The sequence below is a fragment of the Uranotaenia lowii genome, chromosome 1 (genome assembly GCF_029784155.1).
Source record: "Uranotaenia lowii strain MFRU-FL chromosome 1, ASM2978415v1, whole genome shotgun sequence".
In the NCBI taxonomy this organism is placed as follows: domain Eukaryota; kingdom Metazoa; phylum Arthropoda; class Insecta; order Diptera; family Culicidae; genus Uranotaenia; species Uranotaenia lowii.
In genome coordinates this window covers 65,699,400-65,715,636 of record NC_073691.1, presented here as the reverse complement: position 1 = coordinate 65,715,636, position 16,237 = coordinate 65,699,400, and the positions used below count along the sequence as shown (strand labels likewise).

Below are 16,237 nucleotides of genomic sequence, written 5' to 3'. Positions count from 1 at the left end.
AAATTTTTAAATATTTTTTTTCGATTGCTTTTTCAATTGTTTTTCCTTTAATCGGTACCCTCGTTCTTTTTTTTCTCACTAACTCTACTCAATGATTCTTCTATTCAATTACGTATGGTGGAATGATTGGATGAAAAATGATTGACAATTGGATTTTTTCTTCTGTAGTTGCACAATGTTTCGATATAGTTTTGAGGATTTTGTTTTGTTCCAGGTATTCGAGTTTTGATTTTTATCGTTTCGCCGCGAGTCACATTTTCAAGCAGGATTTCCAGAAAAAAGGTGTTGTTGGCATGAATTGGTTTAGATTTTTCTAACAATTTGAGACAGTACTTCGGAATGATGGCTTGTTGCTTATTCAGTTAGCATGAGGAGTGTGAACGTCGAAACAAGTAATGAGATAAAATATCATTTTTCTTGTCGTTGGCAAACTTTGAGATGCTGATTACAAAAGAAATATTTAAAAAATACTATTATTGAAAGTTTAAGAAGCTCGCAGTTTATCAAAAAATATTTTTGAAAGATTTGTTTATTGAACCATTTTTATTATGAACATTTAATCGATTTCAAGATTCACATAATAAACTTTCACAGAGAGCTGTAAAATTAAGGCTTGATCAGGAATTTCGATCAGAGTTGTGAAATTAAAAAAAAAAACAAATACACAACATAAAGTAAAAAAAAATAATCTGAAAAGTTGCAAAAGCAAAAATGTGCTTAATTTTTCACAAAAAGAAATTGGATAGGTTTAAATTTGGGTATATTTGTGTAAATAATAGACTTATAACTTCGAAATCTAGCTTGATACAACAAAAAGAATAAACAAAATGTAAAATTTTGGACTTATAGTTCAAAAATCTTTAATATAGAGAGTACTTAAATTGAAACATGTCGGTTAAAATCCTCTCTAAATAAACAAATTAGAATTAGAATTAGAAACATTAAATTAAAAAATCCAATTCATTATTGAACTTTAAATTCATGAAGATAATTTCATTTTATCAACTATTTTTCTTTTCAGTAGATGAAACCTCAAATTGAATAACGTAACGTAACATAAATTCAAAATTCACAGTCCTGAATAAAAATTTAAAAAATAACATTAACAATCCAAAATTATCTACTACTTATTGACTGTTTCTGAATATTTAGAGATTACTTTTTAAACCTCATATAATTTCATTCTATAAATTAAGTTTTTTTTTATTTTTTGACTGTATTTAAGCTAAAATTGATATTTCAAGATAATGAGTTGAAAATTAATTTGAAAAAATATCAATGATGTTGACATATTGATAAGCTCAAATAAAAGCTTTTTAACTTTAGGGTTTGAAGTTGATCATCGATAGTTTGATTTTAAAAGGAAAAATATAAAATAAAAATAAAATAAATTCAGTTGAAAAGCTTAGAACAAAACTCGAAATAATACTCAACGAGAGATTTAAAATTTCAAATTTTTTATCAAAATGAGCTTTAATTAACTTTTGTCATTTTCGATTTGACTGTCAGATGAATGAATTTAGCAACTGTTAAATTGATCAGTAGAAAAAATAGTAACTTCACTTACTCGAAACCGGATTTCTAATATCTTTCGAAGCATCAATTTAAAGTCTCAAAAGAACCAAAAATACTAGGAACAATTTTTGATTTTTGATTTGTGATGTTTTTCTTTTAGATTTTCATCTCCGTCAACTCTTAAGAATTGGATTTAAACGTTTTCAGTTCTGATGAGTATGTTTTTTTTTTTAAATAGTTCACGCTAGTGATAAAAATATCATGTAGACAAGCAAAGATTTTTTATGTTGGAAAAAAAGCTTAAAAAATATTGAAAACAACATTCAAAGGAAAATTATCTAAAAATCAAAAAATAAATAAAATTCAAATAACAAGCCAACATTCAGGAGCAATCCGTCTCAAATTCTTTGACCCCTTATCCGGGACCGCTCAGTTCCGGAAGTTCCCCTTTCCCATATTGGATGGCGTTTAATCTACTCATCATCATCATCGTGATCGCCAAGGGACACCGAATTGGATCCGCCGTTGCCGCCACCGGAAGATCCGGAAAGGATCGGGCCGGAAAGTTTCAGCAGCGAGGAAACAACCCCACCCAGTCCTGGCGCAGCCGGACTTCCGTTTCCGTGTTCGTCGCTTCCGCCGGAACTTCCACCGGATGATCCCCCCAGTAGGCTGCCACTGAGCGATCCAATCTTACCGGTAATGAACTGAACCTTGGGCGTGATGACCGAGGACACAAGGGTCTGGAAGCTGGTGATCGGTTTCGGTGATTCGATGTGGTACTGCTTGTTCTTCTCGATGTTGGCCTGGTCCAGTTTGTCCACGAATCTCGTTTTGGCGTCGATCAGCGAGTTGATTTTCTGTTTTTGTTGAGGTTTTTTTTTCGGTTTCGGTGTGGTTCATGTTGTGTAGTGGGTAATCGAGAATCAGTTTCGGTTGCCAAGTTAAGAAAAAAAAAACTATTCGAAGGGATTCGGTGTGAAGGTTGAAGTTTTTGCGCATGATTTTCAATGAAGTTGCCATGAATACAACAACTAACTACAACAGTCTGTTCGGTTTTGTATTTGTTTTTTTTTGTTTGTGTGTGCGAGAGTTTAAGTGCATTTTAATGCATTGTGTGCTTCTAGAAACTACTTTCGAATGAAAAAACTAGACTAAGAACCAAAAGCTACTTGCCGTGCATGATGTGAAGCTCAAGTTAAGTCCAAAGGGGGGGTTTGTCGATTGGTCAAGCTGTGAGTCTCGGATTTTTTTTTACTTTGAACCTCTCGTTAAGTTCGATTCATACATATCGAGCCCACCCGGTTAAAAAAACTGATCTTAGGGAAATTAAGAAAAAACACTTGTTGGAAACGATTTGAGAAACGGTGACTGGAAAATGGTAAACATTTTTGTATTTTTTTTAAGAAATTCAAAACTGAGCTCGAATGTATGAAAGCCGAAAAATATTACAGAGCTTATTTCAGGTTCGTTCCTTAACCAGCGTTGATGTCACTTCAATCATAATGTTCATTTTGCACAAAATAGGGCTAAATACATGCGTATTTCAAAGCATTCAAAATTGCGCTATCAATGCAGTGTAGGAGTTCGCAAATTAATATTAGAAAAGGAAGTATAGACTACTAAACAATGATGTCATCGATATGCACCTGCATTCGATATAAATGTATAGATTGGAAACATTTTTCATGCTGGCAATGTACCACACAGTAAAAAAAAATATTCCTTAACAACACTTAAATTGAGAACCTTTAGTGTTACAAGAAAAAGAACACGATTAATCAATGTAAACATACAGATTCAAAAAAGTTGAATTCTTAACACACTGAATTTTAATGACTACTTAGTACTAAGCACTTACAAAATTTTAGGCTTTTTGGACAGTAAAATATTTTGGATTTTCAAAACCTTTTTTTGCTAAATTCTTTTGATGCTATGCTCAAATATTTGTGTTCAATTTTACAATTCATTGTTTATCAGGGTAAATAATCAAAGAGTATATTGAAATATTTGAGATGAACTTTTGAACCGCATTTGATTTTTTAAAGATTTTTTTAACAGTGAGAAAAAGAAGAAAAGAAGGATGCAGCAAAAAATTTTCGATTAGTTAAATGCTTTCTAATCATAAAAAAAAATATTCTTATTTATCACTGAATTAATTTGTGATTCAAAAAACCCGGATAACGATCACATTTTTATTCAAATTTAAGATTTACTTCACAGATAAATGTCAGGGAAAAAAGACGCACCGGAGGAGGTCTAATGACATTTTTTCAACTGCAAATGCCTAAAAATTTTATTAAAAATGTTTTATTGTAAATTTTTCTAAATGAATATTTTTATTTTCAATATAAACGTATTTTTTCATTTTTTAAATTAATTTAATATTTCTATTTAAATTGATTCTTGATTCTCAACCGATTTTTAAAAATTTATAGAATTGGAAAGCATGTAACGTGACTCAAATTTGGTTTTTCAGCTTCAATCATTTGTTTTAAAGTGTTAAAAAATGGAGGAATTTAAAAAAAACATGCTTCTGGAAAAAGGTTTTAAGTCAGTGCCTGAGAGAGCTGAAGTAAAAAGCTATACGCTTCACATAAGGACCTTTTTTTTAATTTCTTAAGATCATCAACTGCAGTCAAAATAGAAAATTTAATTAAACGTGTATTGAAAAGTTGACGTAATTTGTGACATTTTGGCAGAACTTTTCAAAGGTACTGTAAACTGGGGGAACATTGATCACTTTTTTAATTCATTTTCGAATATTTTGGAAGGGATCGCTTCTTTGTAAACCTTAAAAGTTTCAAATTATTTTCTTAGGAAAAGAGTTTAAAGTATGACCATTGATAGCAGAATATTCAAACTACATTAGTGGCTATAACTAAATGTTTATTACAAAACCAGATTTCGAGTTTCGGGGTAACTTTGATCACTATGGTTTTAACGCATCTCAACCTCTTCAAAATTATTGTTTGATACCAATTAGCACAGAAGGCTTAAAACATCAATAACAGTAATTTTTTTTGTTTGGGCTCAACTGAATTTTTCAACGTATTCTTTCAAAAACAAATAAACCTACTCGAAAGATGGACAAAGTTATTGCATATATTTAGGAGCAAATATTTTAAGCATTTCTGAATATTTTTTGCCTCAAAAACAAATAAAATTTTAACATCATGCAATTCCCTGGGTCCTCCAATTGTTCCTTTGTTCTTTTGTTTTTACATTGAATCTTAATCATTTGATAGGGTTTTTAGCCATTTATTCTATACAGGCTGTCTCATAGAAAATGTTTGTTTTTTAAATATCCAAAAATTATCACAGAATGACCATAAAAATAACTCTAATACTATACCTATTCAAAAGAAAAAAGTTAAACTTTCTTATAAATGAACCCATTTGCTTCTAAATTAAGCTTGCCAGATTGCCCGGTTTTATCCGGGATTGCCCGGATATTTGATGCAAAATTTCGGGAAAATCCGGTCCGGCCCGGTTGCCCGGATATCGTGAAAAAAGTCCGGATATTGCCCGGTTTTTTTCACAATTTTCACAAAGAAACCAAAAAAAAATCAAAGTTTTTGATTAAGTTGCAGCAAAATCGATTATCGGTAACGAAATTTTCAACGGTTGTTTCAATTAATTTCGCTGAGTTACTTTTATAAACCTTTAAATATTAAAGTGTTCCAAAAAGTAGTTGGAAGTCTGCAATTTCGATGTTTTTGCATTTTTTCTTTGTTTTTATATATAATAACACCCACATTTTGCCCGGTTTTTGCCCGGATTTTGCCAGGTTTTTTTGAAAAAATGCCCGGAATTGCTAGGCCCGGATGGTAGTGAAAAAAATTCTGGCAACCTTATTCTAAATGCTATCATTTTATCAGGAGAGGTGTTTGTTTGTGAGTCTTCGAAAAAACAGATATTTTTTTAAACTTTAAAATAACTTTTTTTGTAGAGAAATGAATCCAACTTAGATGAAATTTCAGGGACTAGATATGGGAAAATTGATGTTGAAAAACATGCGAAAAAAATTCGCCTTGTCTCCCGGTGAGACTTGAACCCACATCTTGCGCCTCTCCGGGGCCCATGTATTAACATTCTACTACAGGAGACCAACCTGGCGTATGAATATTATACTGGTTGAGTGTCGATGTCTATCGGAATGAAGGGAATAGTTCTCCCATGTGATCATAATCATTTTTCTTGGTCTATATCTATTCCCATCTTTTCATCTTACGGTAGTTGGACTCAAATTTGGATATTTTAGGCACGGCAAGAAAAATGATTATGATCACATGGGAGAACTATTCCCTTCATTCCGATAGACATCGACACTCAACCAGTATAATATTCATACGCCAGGTTGGTCTCCTGTAGTAGAATGTTAATACATGGGCCCCGGAGAGGCGCAAGATGTGGGTTCAAGTCTCACCGAGAGACAAGGCGAATTTTTTTCGCATGTTTTTCAACATCAATTTTCCCATATCTAGTCCCTGAAATTTCATCTAAGTTGGATTCATTTCTCTACAAAAAAAGTTTCGCTGACTGAATGTTTGAGTCAAGACCCATCTTTGGGTCACAGTTTAAAAAAAAAAAAAAACTTTAAAATAACATTTTAAGTAATATAAAAAAATCTCCAAAAATAAACCAAATTTAGCCTATTTGAAACTCAATATAAAGGCTTTCAAAAGTAGACAACAGTTTTAAGATATTTAGCTTCGAACTTAGTTAATGATGATTATCTGCAAAAATTTCATGTTGATCAAAGTTCCCCCAGTTTACGATACCTGTTATTCGAGATTTTAATCAATCTGCATTGTCTGAGACTATTCTAGCAACTAAATTCTACTTTTCAGTAGATTTTAATTTTGATTGTTTGTTTTTTTCAAAAAAAAATTCTTTGTATTTGAATAACTTTAAAACAAATGATTGTAGCTGAACATTGTCTGAGAAACATATTTGAATAACGTAATAAGCTGTACAAAATCTAAATTGTAAAAATCGGTTGAGAAACAAGAAAATTTTAGGGGTCATTCGACCTCCTGCGGTATAAATTGGTATATACAAAGTGCCGGTATTTTTAAAGTGTTAATAAATGTGACATTTATCGATAACGCCATCAAAAACAAAAATTTACAAACAAACCAATGGTGGTCGTTTGTTTCGAAATTTGGAATAAGACCTCACAAAAGAATTTAAAGGTAGATAACACAACCAAAATAAAGTTTCGGATATTGATTCAAAAAATAAAACAAACATTCTATAAACTCTAAAACAGATTCCAAAAGCTGATGTTGATTTGATGAGTTCGTTTAAAATCTGTGTCTTACTTTGAAATTTTGAATGCTTAGCAAAATTTTTGAGACATTTATTTTATGAACTTTAGTCCAATTGCTAATGAGCTCATTTGAGTAAGTTTCTTGCCTTCGTAAGAAGTTTTAGTAAAAATTCGTCAATACAGATCCAATCTTTATTTTTCAAATTCCTAAAAACGAGAAAGCCGCACACCGTTCAATATTTTTAGGCAAAATTTTTTAAATAAGATAGATCAACAAACATTAAATTTCACAAAATTCAAGCCTTTTAAAGTATGTATGATTTGAAACACAGAAATTCTAAAAAAAAAACTTTTCGAGCATTTACAATAAAAACTGCAATATCTCAGAAACAACGCAACGCCTTTTATTGGAATTTAGCATGCATTTTCGAACTTTTTGGAGTGTTCTAACGATAGAATAAAATTTGCTCGAGGTATAATTATATATTGAGGTCGGACAAAAAATACGATTTCTATAGCATGGTTCATGAGAACAATAACCTTGTACGTCACGTAAATTTTGATCCAACCGATAATTTTTTTTTTAATCTCTAACATGCTAGCTTTAAATTCCAAAACTCACTTTGCAAATTAACATAAAAGGCGTTGTGTTGCTGTGTGCATTGCAGTGTGAATGATAAAGAAGTCCATTTTTTTGTAGAATTACTGTACTTCATGCCAACGATAATTCAGTTATAAATAAATCATAGAAAATGAAAAAAATACTATTGCTTTTACGTTCATCAAATCCAAGTTTTGATAGGATTGGGTTCTTTATTTTTATTTCCTAAATTCTATTGGTTGATTTGACTTTGCTCAAGCTTTCAAATGTTCAGAGTCAACAGTTCTTCAGTAAATATAAAAGAAATTTTTAAAATGTGTTATCTCTAGAGATCTAATTTCTAGTTTAAATGATTAAAATGGCAAAATTTATTATTCTCAACTAAATTTTTTTTAATGAATCACTTATCTGCTTTCAGTGAATCAGCTAAATTTCCAATTAAGTCATGGTTTATAATTTGTGATATTTTCATATTTTAGAATTTTTAAGCGTCAATAATATTTTATAAGCCTTTTTTTGAATGCAATAATTCAAGTTTGGATATATTTTTATAATTATAACTTTATACAGTCTGAAAGATATTCCTATGAAAAACTTTAACTTGTTACTTAAACTTAAACAAGTTACTTAAACAGTTAAACTTAAACAAGTTAAACTAAAACAAGTTAAACTTAAACAAGTTACTTAAACAAGTTACAAAGCATTTTTCCAAGGTGCAAAAAATTAAGAACTAATCTTGGCTTATTCGGGGCGGTACAATAACTTTAGAAAATGAGTAAAAATTTATTTACTTTATTTGTAATTTTTTGACCAAACTATAAAAAATCACACACAATTGAAAATTGAAGATTAATTTCCATGATTATTTTTCCCCAAGACCGCGAGTAATTTTGACTTCTGAGAAAATAATTATAAACGCTTTTTAATTGTTCATTCTTCTAAATTTTACAAAAAAAAATGGCAATGGAAATTTTTAAAAAAATTGAAGTTTGTTTAATTTCTTCAACCATAAATCCATTTGCAGTCTTAAAGACAGTTTCTAAACGAATTTGTATCTTTATTATCAAATACTCAAAGATTTGCTTAGGCGGTGTAAAAAAAATATTGTGATTTTTTTCTATTTAAATTTCTAAAACTTGTAGAATTAATTTTTAAAAGCTTGTATAGATCTCTGAATCTATAGTATCCAGGCCAAATCTGAATCCTTGATCTAAAAGAAGATTTTTTCTTTGTTTTGTTTTCTTTAGGATTTTAACGTTATTCTCTAGCGTTATTCATCCCCTGAAAAAGTAGATAGTGAAAAGATTCAAAATAAGTTTTTGGTTTTCCTGTAAGTTTGTTGGATCATCAGTTATAAACGATCGATTTTACACAAAATCGATCAACATCGAAATTTCCACACGCCGTATTGACCCTATTAACCCTCCAAAGCTGTTCAGGTCAAAATGACCCGAAGCGCACATTTCAAACATCTTTATTATCATTCCAATATACTGATGAACTGGTAATTTTGGCAAACCAAGTATGTTTTATGAAAATAATGATAAAATTAACGTTAAAAAATTAAAATTTGAGTTTTGATAATCGGTTCATTGGGAAATGGAATACAGCTAAGCAAAGCTCAAACTATATGTCGTTTTTTTAAGTAAGATTTTTTTCTACCGGAAGATCTGAGATAGCGGTCAAAACGCTGTCAGAAGTTATGAGTATTTAAAAAATAAAATTTACTTTTCGGACTTTTTACTTTCTGAACCAGTTTCTGATAACCTGGTAATACATATCGACTTTATTTTAAAATTTTCAGTTATAAGAATAAATTACCTACACAATGAATAAAATATCATCGAAATCGATTAATATTTACAGCTAGGAGAACGAAATCAAACTACAATTCAAATTTCCCCGAAACGAATATTTTGCGAACCGCTTTGGAAGGTTAAACTCACTCTTAATATCTCAAAACGTGCAATCTTTGTTTTTGCAATAACGATTTTCATATTCGCAAAGTTAGAAGTTCTGTAAAATTAAATTGTATATCGTAATTTGTAGTTTCTATCATGGTTCTCAATAATAGTGTCCTATCCGGGATTACTCGGGAGTTAAAAAAAATCGGGAAATCCCGAATTCCGGGAATTACATTGAATTTGCGACAAAATATTTTTTGTTCGACAACTTAGAGTATAGTGAAAAAAGACTAAGAATCAATGAAACCAAACAATTCCAATAAAGATGCGATACGAAAAATATCTGTTAAACTTTTGACTGTAGCAAAATCATCGGCAAAGAAATAACATATTTAGAAACCACAGGATAATTGTCTGAAAATTTACGAGATTTGATGAATAACCTGAAGCCTAGCATACCAACTTATATCGAATGCGAAATATCTTTCTTATTTATTCTAAATTTTTGTAGCAAGTATCAGTCAAGTTTGTCGATTAAAGTACTTTGTTATATAATAGCTTATTGAATTTATGTGCCATTTACCAAGTTCGAAAGTTTTTGTAATACGACTGCATAAAAATTTAAAAATCCCATATACATACATCAGGTTTTGTATGTAGTAGAGTTAAGTTGTCCACGTAATTTATATTCAGTCTGTAAAGCCTAAATCGGCTAAGGCGGTGTATGTCTTTTCAGAGTGTAAAAATCTTCATGTGGAACTTTGCCGTAATCTCGAAAATTCCTGGGAAAAAGATCGTCAGATTTCCCGATTCCCGAGAACGCTAAAATGGCCGGGAAACTGTAACTCTATCCTTAATCAAATTTCAGCTTGTTGACTTCACGTTTCTTTTGGAAGGCAATCTTTACTATGAAAATTGGGGTACTAAAGCCTTCGATTGCCTCCTATGAGGGTATGGAGAACAAACTTTTGTATGGAGCCAACTTAAACAAATCATGTTTAGAGGTTCCGCAATCAATAAATTTTTCACTCTGTTCTGGTATGAGCCTACTTGGTTGAATGATTCAACTGAATCAAAGCAATCGAAAGATTCCTTTTAATTCAACCACGGTATGAACTTTTCATTTACCGTGGTTGAATTAAAAGGAATCTTTCGATTGCTTTGATTCAATAAATTTTTCAATTATTTTTGTCAAATTTAAAGAATAATGATCATTGGAAATAGACCTCTTTTCAAATATTTGGTTTTTAAAAATTCTGGGTTCTTAAGTTTTAACAAAATTGATGATTTATATTTCCTTTAATTTTTTTTTGTCACGAAACGTTCTTCCGAGTTGATCAACTTAGTAGAAAATATTTTTGTTATAAAATACGTACATGAGCTATGTTCATTCAAGGATGAATCATCCTGTAGGAAGAAAATCTCGAAAAAAAAGTAGTAAATTTTCATGAAAATCTGTGATCTACAATGCATTTTTTGCCTTGTTGCTCGAAAATATCCTAAAATGTTGAATCATCATCGCTCGGGTAGCTGGCAAAACTCAGGTCTATATACTTAACATGATTGAATATCTTGATTCAGTCTGATCCTAACCAAACGACCTTAACTAAACAAGTAATAGGATTTGTGTTCACTTCACTATTTTTTTCTTGTCAGCGGAAGAAGTTTGAAACCTGGTATGCCTAGTGGCATTTCCGAAACTCGGCGCCGCAAATTAATAAGCCACCCGTCAAGTTCTACTACTTAAAGTTGAGCTACAAAAGTCAGCTTCGAGGCCTAGCCAAAACTGTCAACAAATGGTCAGGGTCATCTCCATCCATCTATGTCTAACAAATATCCGAGGGATATTTATGCTCTCGTCGGATCAGGTTTTTCTTTCGGTCTAAGGCTGACATCTGAGTGCGAACCACTAATTTACCCGTGCGTGGTTGATTTGAATTTGAATAATCTAACCTATACACCTTAGGATGTTTGTATACTAGCAATCGGGGGAGGGATCAGATATGTCAAAGTCAAAAAAGAGGAGATTGGCCTGGTTCCGTTTTCTGGAACTTGGGTAGCAATCTCGCAAGTTTGTTGCAGTCATTTCGTGGCTTTTTGGTTTGACTAGAGTTGAGTTGAGGGATATCAGTCGCTGGGCTACTTTATAGTCTAAATTGTGTATGTTTTGCATTGTTATATAAACGATTCGAATCATGACGGATTAGGTTTTTAGCAAAGCATATGCCAATTTATGTTAGTATCTACTGTGAGTAACAAACCTTAAACGGTTACTTAAAATTTTAACATGTTTTTCTAAAGAAAATTTGTTAGAAATACTATCTATTTCATACAGAAGATTTGCTAAAATTATTTCTTCGAATTAAGTCTACTGATCAATAACATACAAGTATGGGATTTGTTTTTGAATGATGGACAATGAGGCTTAAATACCGTTTAGTGGTGTAAGTCATCATTCACTTCAAATGGGTAGGCCTAACGTGAAGCGTATAATTTCAGCAAATCGATCATATTAACCGTCACCAGCTGCTTTAAGGCTATACATAGAAAATAGGGACTAAAAAGCGTTAAACCTAAACCCAAAATTAGCACAAGGTAATTGATGGTCTCAAACAGCTTAATTCACCCGCTGCCTCATGGTTGGCATGGTCGATGCCGAAAATGTAACCGTCATTTGGGTTCATTGTTGTTGCTGAATGAATGCGATTGGATGATCGTGTTTGGCATGAAACTATCAATCAATGAATCAATCAACGTGTTAGCGTTGATGTTCGGAAGCAGTTCTGTCAGCTTTGGCGGCACTTGGTCATGCCCTTCGAATACGATATTCAATCAAAAGGAACGAATAGAGAATTTTGAAAAAAAAAAATCAAATGAATTTTTATATCGAAGAAAATATGGAAGTAAGATGAATAACATGTTTTCTAATTGTCTCAAACTAATATCAAAGTCCATTCAAAGCCAAAAACAGTTTAAGCACTGAACAGAAACGAAAGCTCACTTCACACGATATTTGAATTTCCAACAATACTCACTCCGAAAACAAATCCTAAGATGGCGTTCTTGGCTTCCCACTTCGGGTCGGATGGCACCTTTCGCTTGTCCCTATCGAGATCGTTGCTGAGGGAGAGGTCCTGTGGGTGGTGATGTTGGGTTTGAGGATGGAGTTTTGATGGTTTTTTTTTGGGAAGCAGATGATGAAATGTAAGAAAGAGAAAAAAGAAAAAAGGAAAACGAGAAAATTTGCAAAAGTACAGAGGTAAGCATGAGGAACAAGTTACGTAGAAATTCAAAATAGAAAGAGCGCTTCAGTAAAACAACACTAGAGGTAAATTATTTGAAAAAAAAAAACAACTTATTTAGAATTTATAATCATTTACTTCCGATTTATAAGAAATTGTAAATTCATAACCAAATATTTTAGAGAATCTAAATCAATTGGAAAAAAGTTTAAATTTGAGAAAAAACACACTTTTCAAGAATTCGAGCGTGAGCTTTCATTACGTCGTATGAAACAAAATGTAAACCAACAGCTTAATTACGAAAAAATACAAAATTCGACATAAACTAGTTGCAATTTCTTTCAATTTAGAATATTTATAGCCCGGAAAACATATTCTGTATGTGAAATTCAAATTTTAAAGTTGTTTTGATAACTTTTGCAGCAGTTTTCTGTGAATTCTTAAGAAGTTTCATACGACGTAATGAAAGCTCACGCAAGAATTGAAATATCACGAAAAAATCATACAAAACATTTGCGTGAATGGAAATTTCAAAAACGTAGTGCTTAAATCAAACAGTGAATAAAAAGGATATACAATTTAACAAACGTCTACCAAACAATGAATAAAGTTAATCGAAGAGGGATGAGACTGAAATTGTCTTTTTGCTTACCAAATTAAACCAAGGCAATTTTTTCCGATAGTGTAGTCAAATTTTGATATTTTTTCGATGAGTTTTGAAAACTACACTGATTTTTTTTCTACTGTTCGTTAAAATATTTAAACGTCTCTTAAACGTAAGAATAGTTGGAGGAGGCGGGGATGGGTAGATAGAATTTTACGAATTCAGTGTGATGTTCAAAAGTTCAACAAAAAATCAACACCGAATTGTTATTATCCATAGAACGTTGCCAAAATAAATTTCGTGTTTTGGGAAAAAAAATTCCGACATTCTGTAATTTTACCAAAAAAATCGGTGATGGTTTTCTGTGACACCTTTTATTGATTTAATTGGAAACTCATGTCAACTTGCGGCTTTTTAACTTTTTCTTAGAAAAAAACCAAATATCTAATCAAACTTTTTCAATTTGAAGAGAAAATTTTTTAAAATAAAATCATATCGATATAATAATTTTAATTTTGGAAAAACGAACAAAGTTTTAAAAATCTGCGAAACTTGTGAATATTTCTAAAATTATGTGAAGTGTGACACAGATTTTGAAATGAAAATTTGCTCAAAATTATGTGAAATTAAGGATTTTTCTGTGATTTCGGTAATTTTGCTTCCATTTAGAAAAATGGCTTCATTTGATAGCAATAATTCATGAGTAGTATCAGTCTGTAGTTTCATATCAAAGAAAACAGGTTGACAGGTGATTTCTTTTGAAGATACGAAAAGTTCAAGAGGGTTTGCGCAACTCATCAAGATTTGTTTTACATGTGCTTAGGCTAAGGTTGCCAGATTGCCCAGATATTAAATACAAAAATCCTGAACAGTCCGGCTCAGACCGGTTGCCAAATTTCATAAATAAATGCCCGGATTTGCCCGATTTTTACACTTTATAATACAAATTAAACAAAAAATAACAAACTGTGTTGTGAAAGATTTTAATTTATACCTTCAAACCAATTTTTTTAGGAAGTTTTGTAAAAAAAAATCATGAAAGGTTTTACGGATGTTTACATACGATTAAATCTATCAATAAGTTTAGATGATTTTTTTTTTCAATTTTACTTCCTAACTATTGTTTGTCTGGGTTTTTGACAATATTTTCCAGGTTCTATGGTCTGTAATTTTGGAAGCAAATGCCCGGTTTTGCCAGGTTTGAATATAAAATTGCCCGGATTCGTCTGGCTCGGATACGTGCTGACAAAAATCAGGCAACCTTAAACTGAGCTCTGATCACTTCACAAAAAAACTTGAATGAACCCGTTCCTTTGTGTTCTATTGAATAAATTTCTTTCCAAGGGAACATAAAAATAAATTTTGGAATTAATAAGCGGAAATTATCGGTGATGCGGTGAAAGAGAAAAGAGAATAGAGAAAAGAGAAAAAGGAATAGAGTATAAAGAACAAAGAAAGGATAATAAAGAATATCTAAATGAAAAAGAACAGAGAAGAGGATAGATTATAGAGAATTGAGAAATGAAAATTGAAAAAAATAGAGAACAGATATGAGCGAAAAGAGAGCAAAAAAATTAAGAATAGAGAAAAGAGAATAAAAAATAGAATGGAAGAAAAAAGAAAAGAGAAAAGATAAAAAGAATAGAAAATAGAGAATAGAAAATCGACAGAAGAGAATAGAGAATAGAGAAAAGAGAATTGAGAATTGAGAATTGAGAGAAAATAAATAGAGAATAGAGCATAGTGAAAAGAGAATTGAGAATAGAGGAGAGAGAAAAGACAAAAGAGAAAAGAGAAAATATAATAGAGAAAAGAGAATAGGAAATAGAGAATACAGAAAAAAATAGAGAATAAGGCATGAAGAATAGAGAAAAGAGAATGAAGATTAGATAATAGAGAAAAGAGAATAGAGAATATAGAATAGAGAATAGAGAAAAGAGAATAGAGAATAAAGAAAAGATAATAGAGAATAGAGAATGGAGAAAAGAGAATAGAGAGAAAAAATAGAGAAGAAAAAATTAAGAACGAAGAATATAGAATAGAGAATAGAGAATAGAGAATAAAGAATAGAGAATAGAAAATAAAGAATAGAGAATAGAGAATAGAGAAAAAAATAGAGAAGATAGAATAGAGAATAGAATAAAGAAAAAGAGAAAAGAGAACGGAAACATTAAAAAAGCAAAAGCAAATAGAGAATACAGAATAAAAAATAGAGAAAAAGGAATAGAGAATATAGAATTAAGAAAAAAAGAAAAGAGGAAACATGATAAAGAATAGAGAATATAAAATGGAGAATAGATAAAACAGAATTGAGAATTGAAAATTTAAAAAAGGATAATAGGGAAGAGATAAAAGAGAAAATAGAAAAAATAGAGAATGGATACCAGAGAATAGAGAATAGAGAAAAGAGAAAAGAGAAAAGAGGAAAAGAAAAGAGAAAAGAGAAAAGAGAAAAGAGAAAAGAGAAAAGAGAAAAGAGAAAAGAGAAAAAAGAAAAGAGAAAAGAGAAAAGAGAAAAGAGCATAGAGAATAGAGAAAAGAGATAAGATAAAAGAGAATAGAGAATAGAGAATAGAAAACAGAGAATAGAGAAAAGAGAATAGAGAATAGAGATAAGAAAAAAGAGAACACAGAATAGAGATCAGAGAATAGAGTAAAAAGAGTTCAGAAAAAAAATAGAAGAGAAAAGTGAATAGAGAATAGAGAAAAGAGTATAGAGTAAAGAGAATAGAGAATAGAGAATAGAGAAAAGAGAATATAGAATACAGAATACAGAATACAGAATACAGAATAGAGAATAGAGAACAGAGAATAGAGAATAGAGAATAGAGAATGGAGAAAAGAGAATAGAAAATAGAGAATAGAGAATTCAGAATAGAAAATGGAGAGAAGAGAATAGAGAATGAAGATAAGAGAAAAGAGAATAAAGAATAGAGAACATAAAAAAAGAATAGAGAATAGAGAATAGAGAAAAGGGAATAGAGAATAGAGAATAGAGAATAGATAATAGAGAATAGAGAATAGAGAAAAGAGAAATGAGAATAGAGAATAGAGAATAGAGAATAGAGAATAGAGAAATGAGAATAAAGAATAGAG

General features: G+C 30.9%; 1 protein-coding gene across 1 annotated transcript in view; it reads right to left on the bottom strand.

Annotated features, from left to right (window-relative positions):
- LOC129760766 (uncharacterized) overlaps nt 1–16,237 on the bottom strand; it is a 45,786-nt gene that overhangs the window by 13,545 nt on the left and 16,004 nt on the right. The window contains exons 3-4 of the mRNA XM_055758431.1: nt 12,331–12,429; nt 1,992–2,375 (exon numbers count right to left, since the gene is read on the bottom strand). Coding sequence (XP_055614406.1) covers nt 1,992–2,375; nt 12,331–12,429 — 483 coding nt within the window. The remainder of the gene's footprint in view (nt 1–1,991; nt 2,376–12,330; nt 12,430–16,237) is intronic.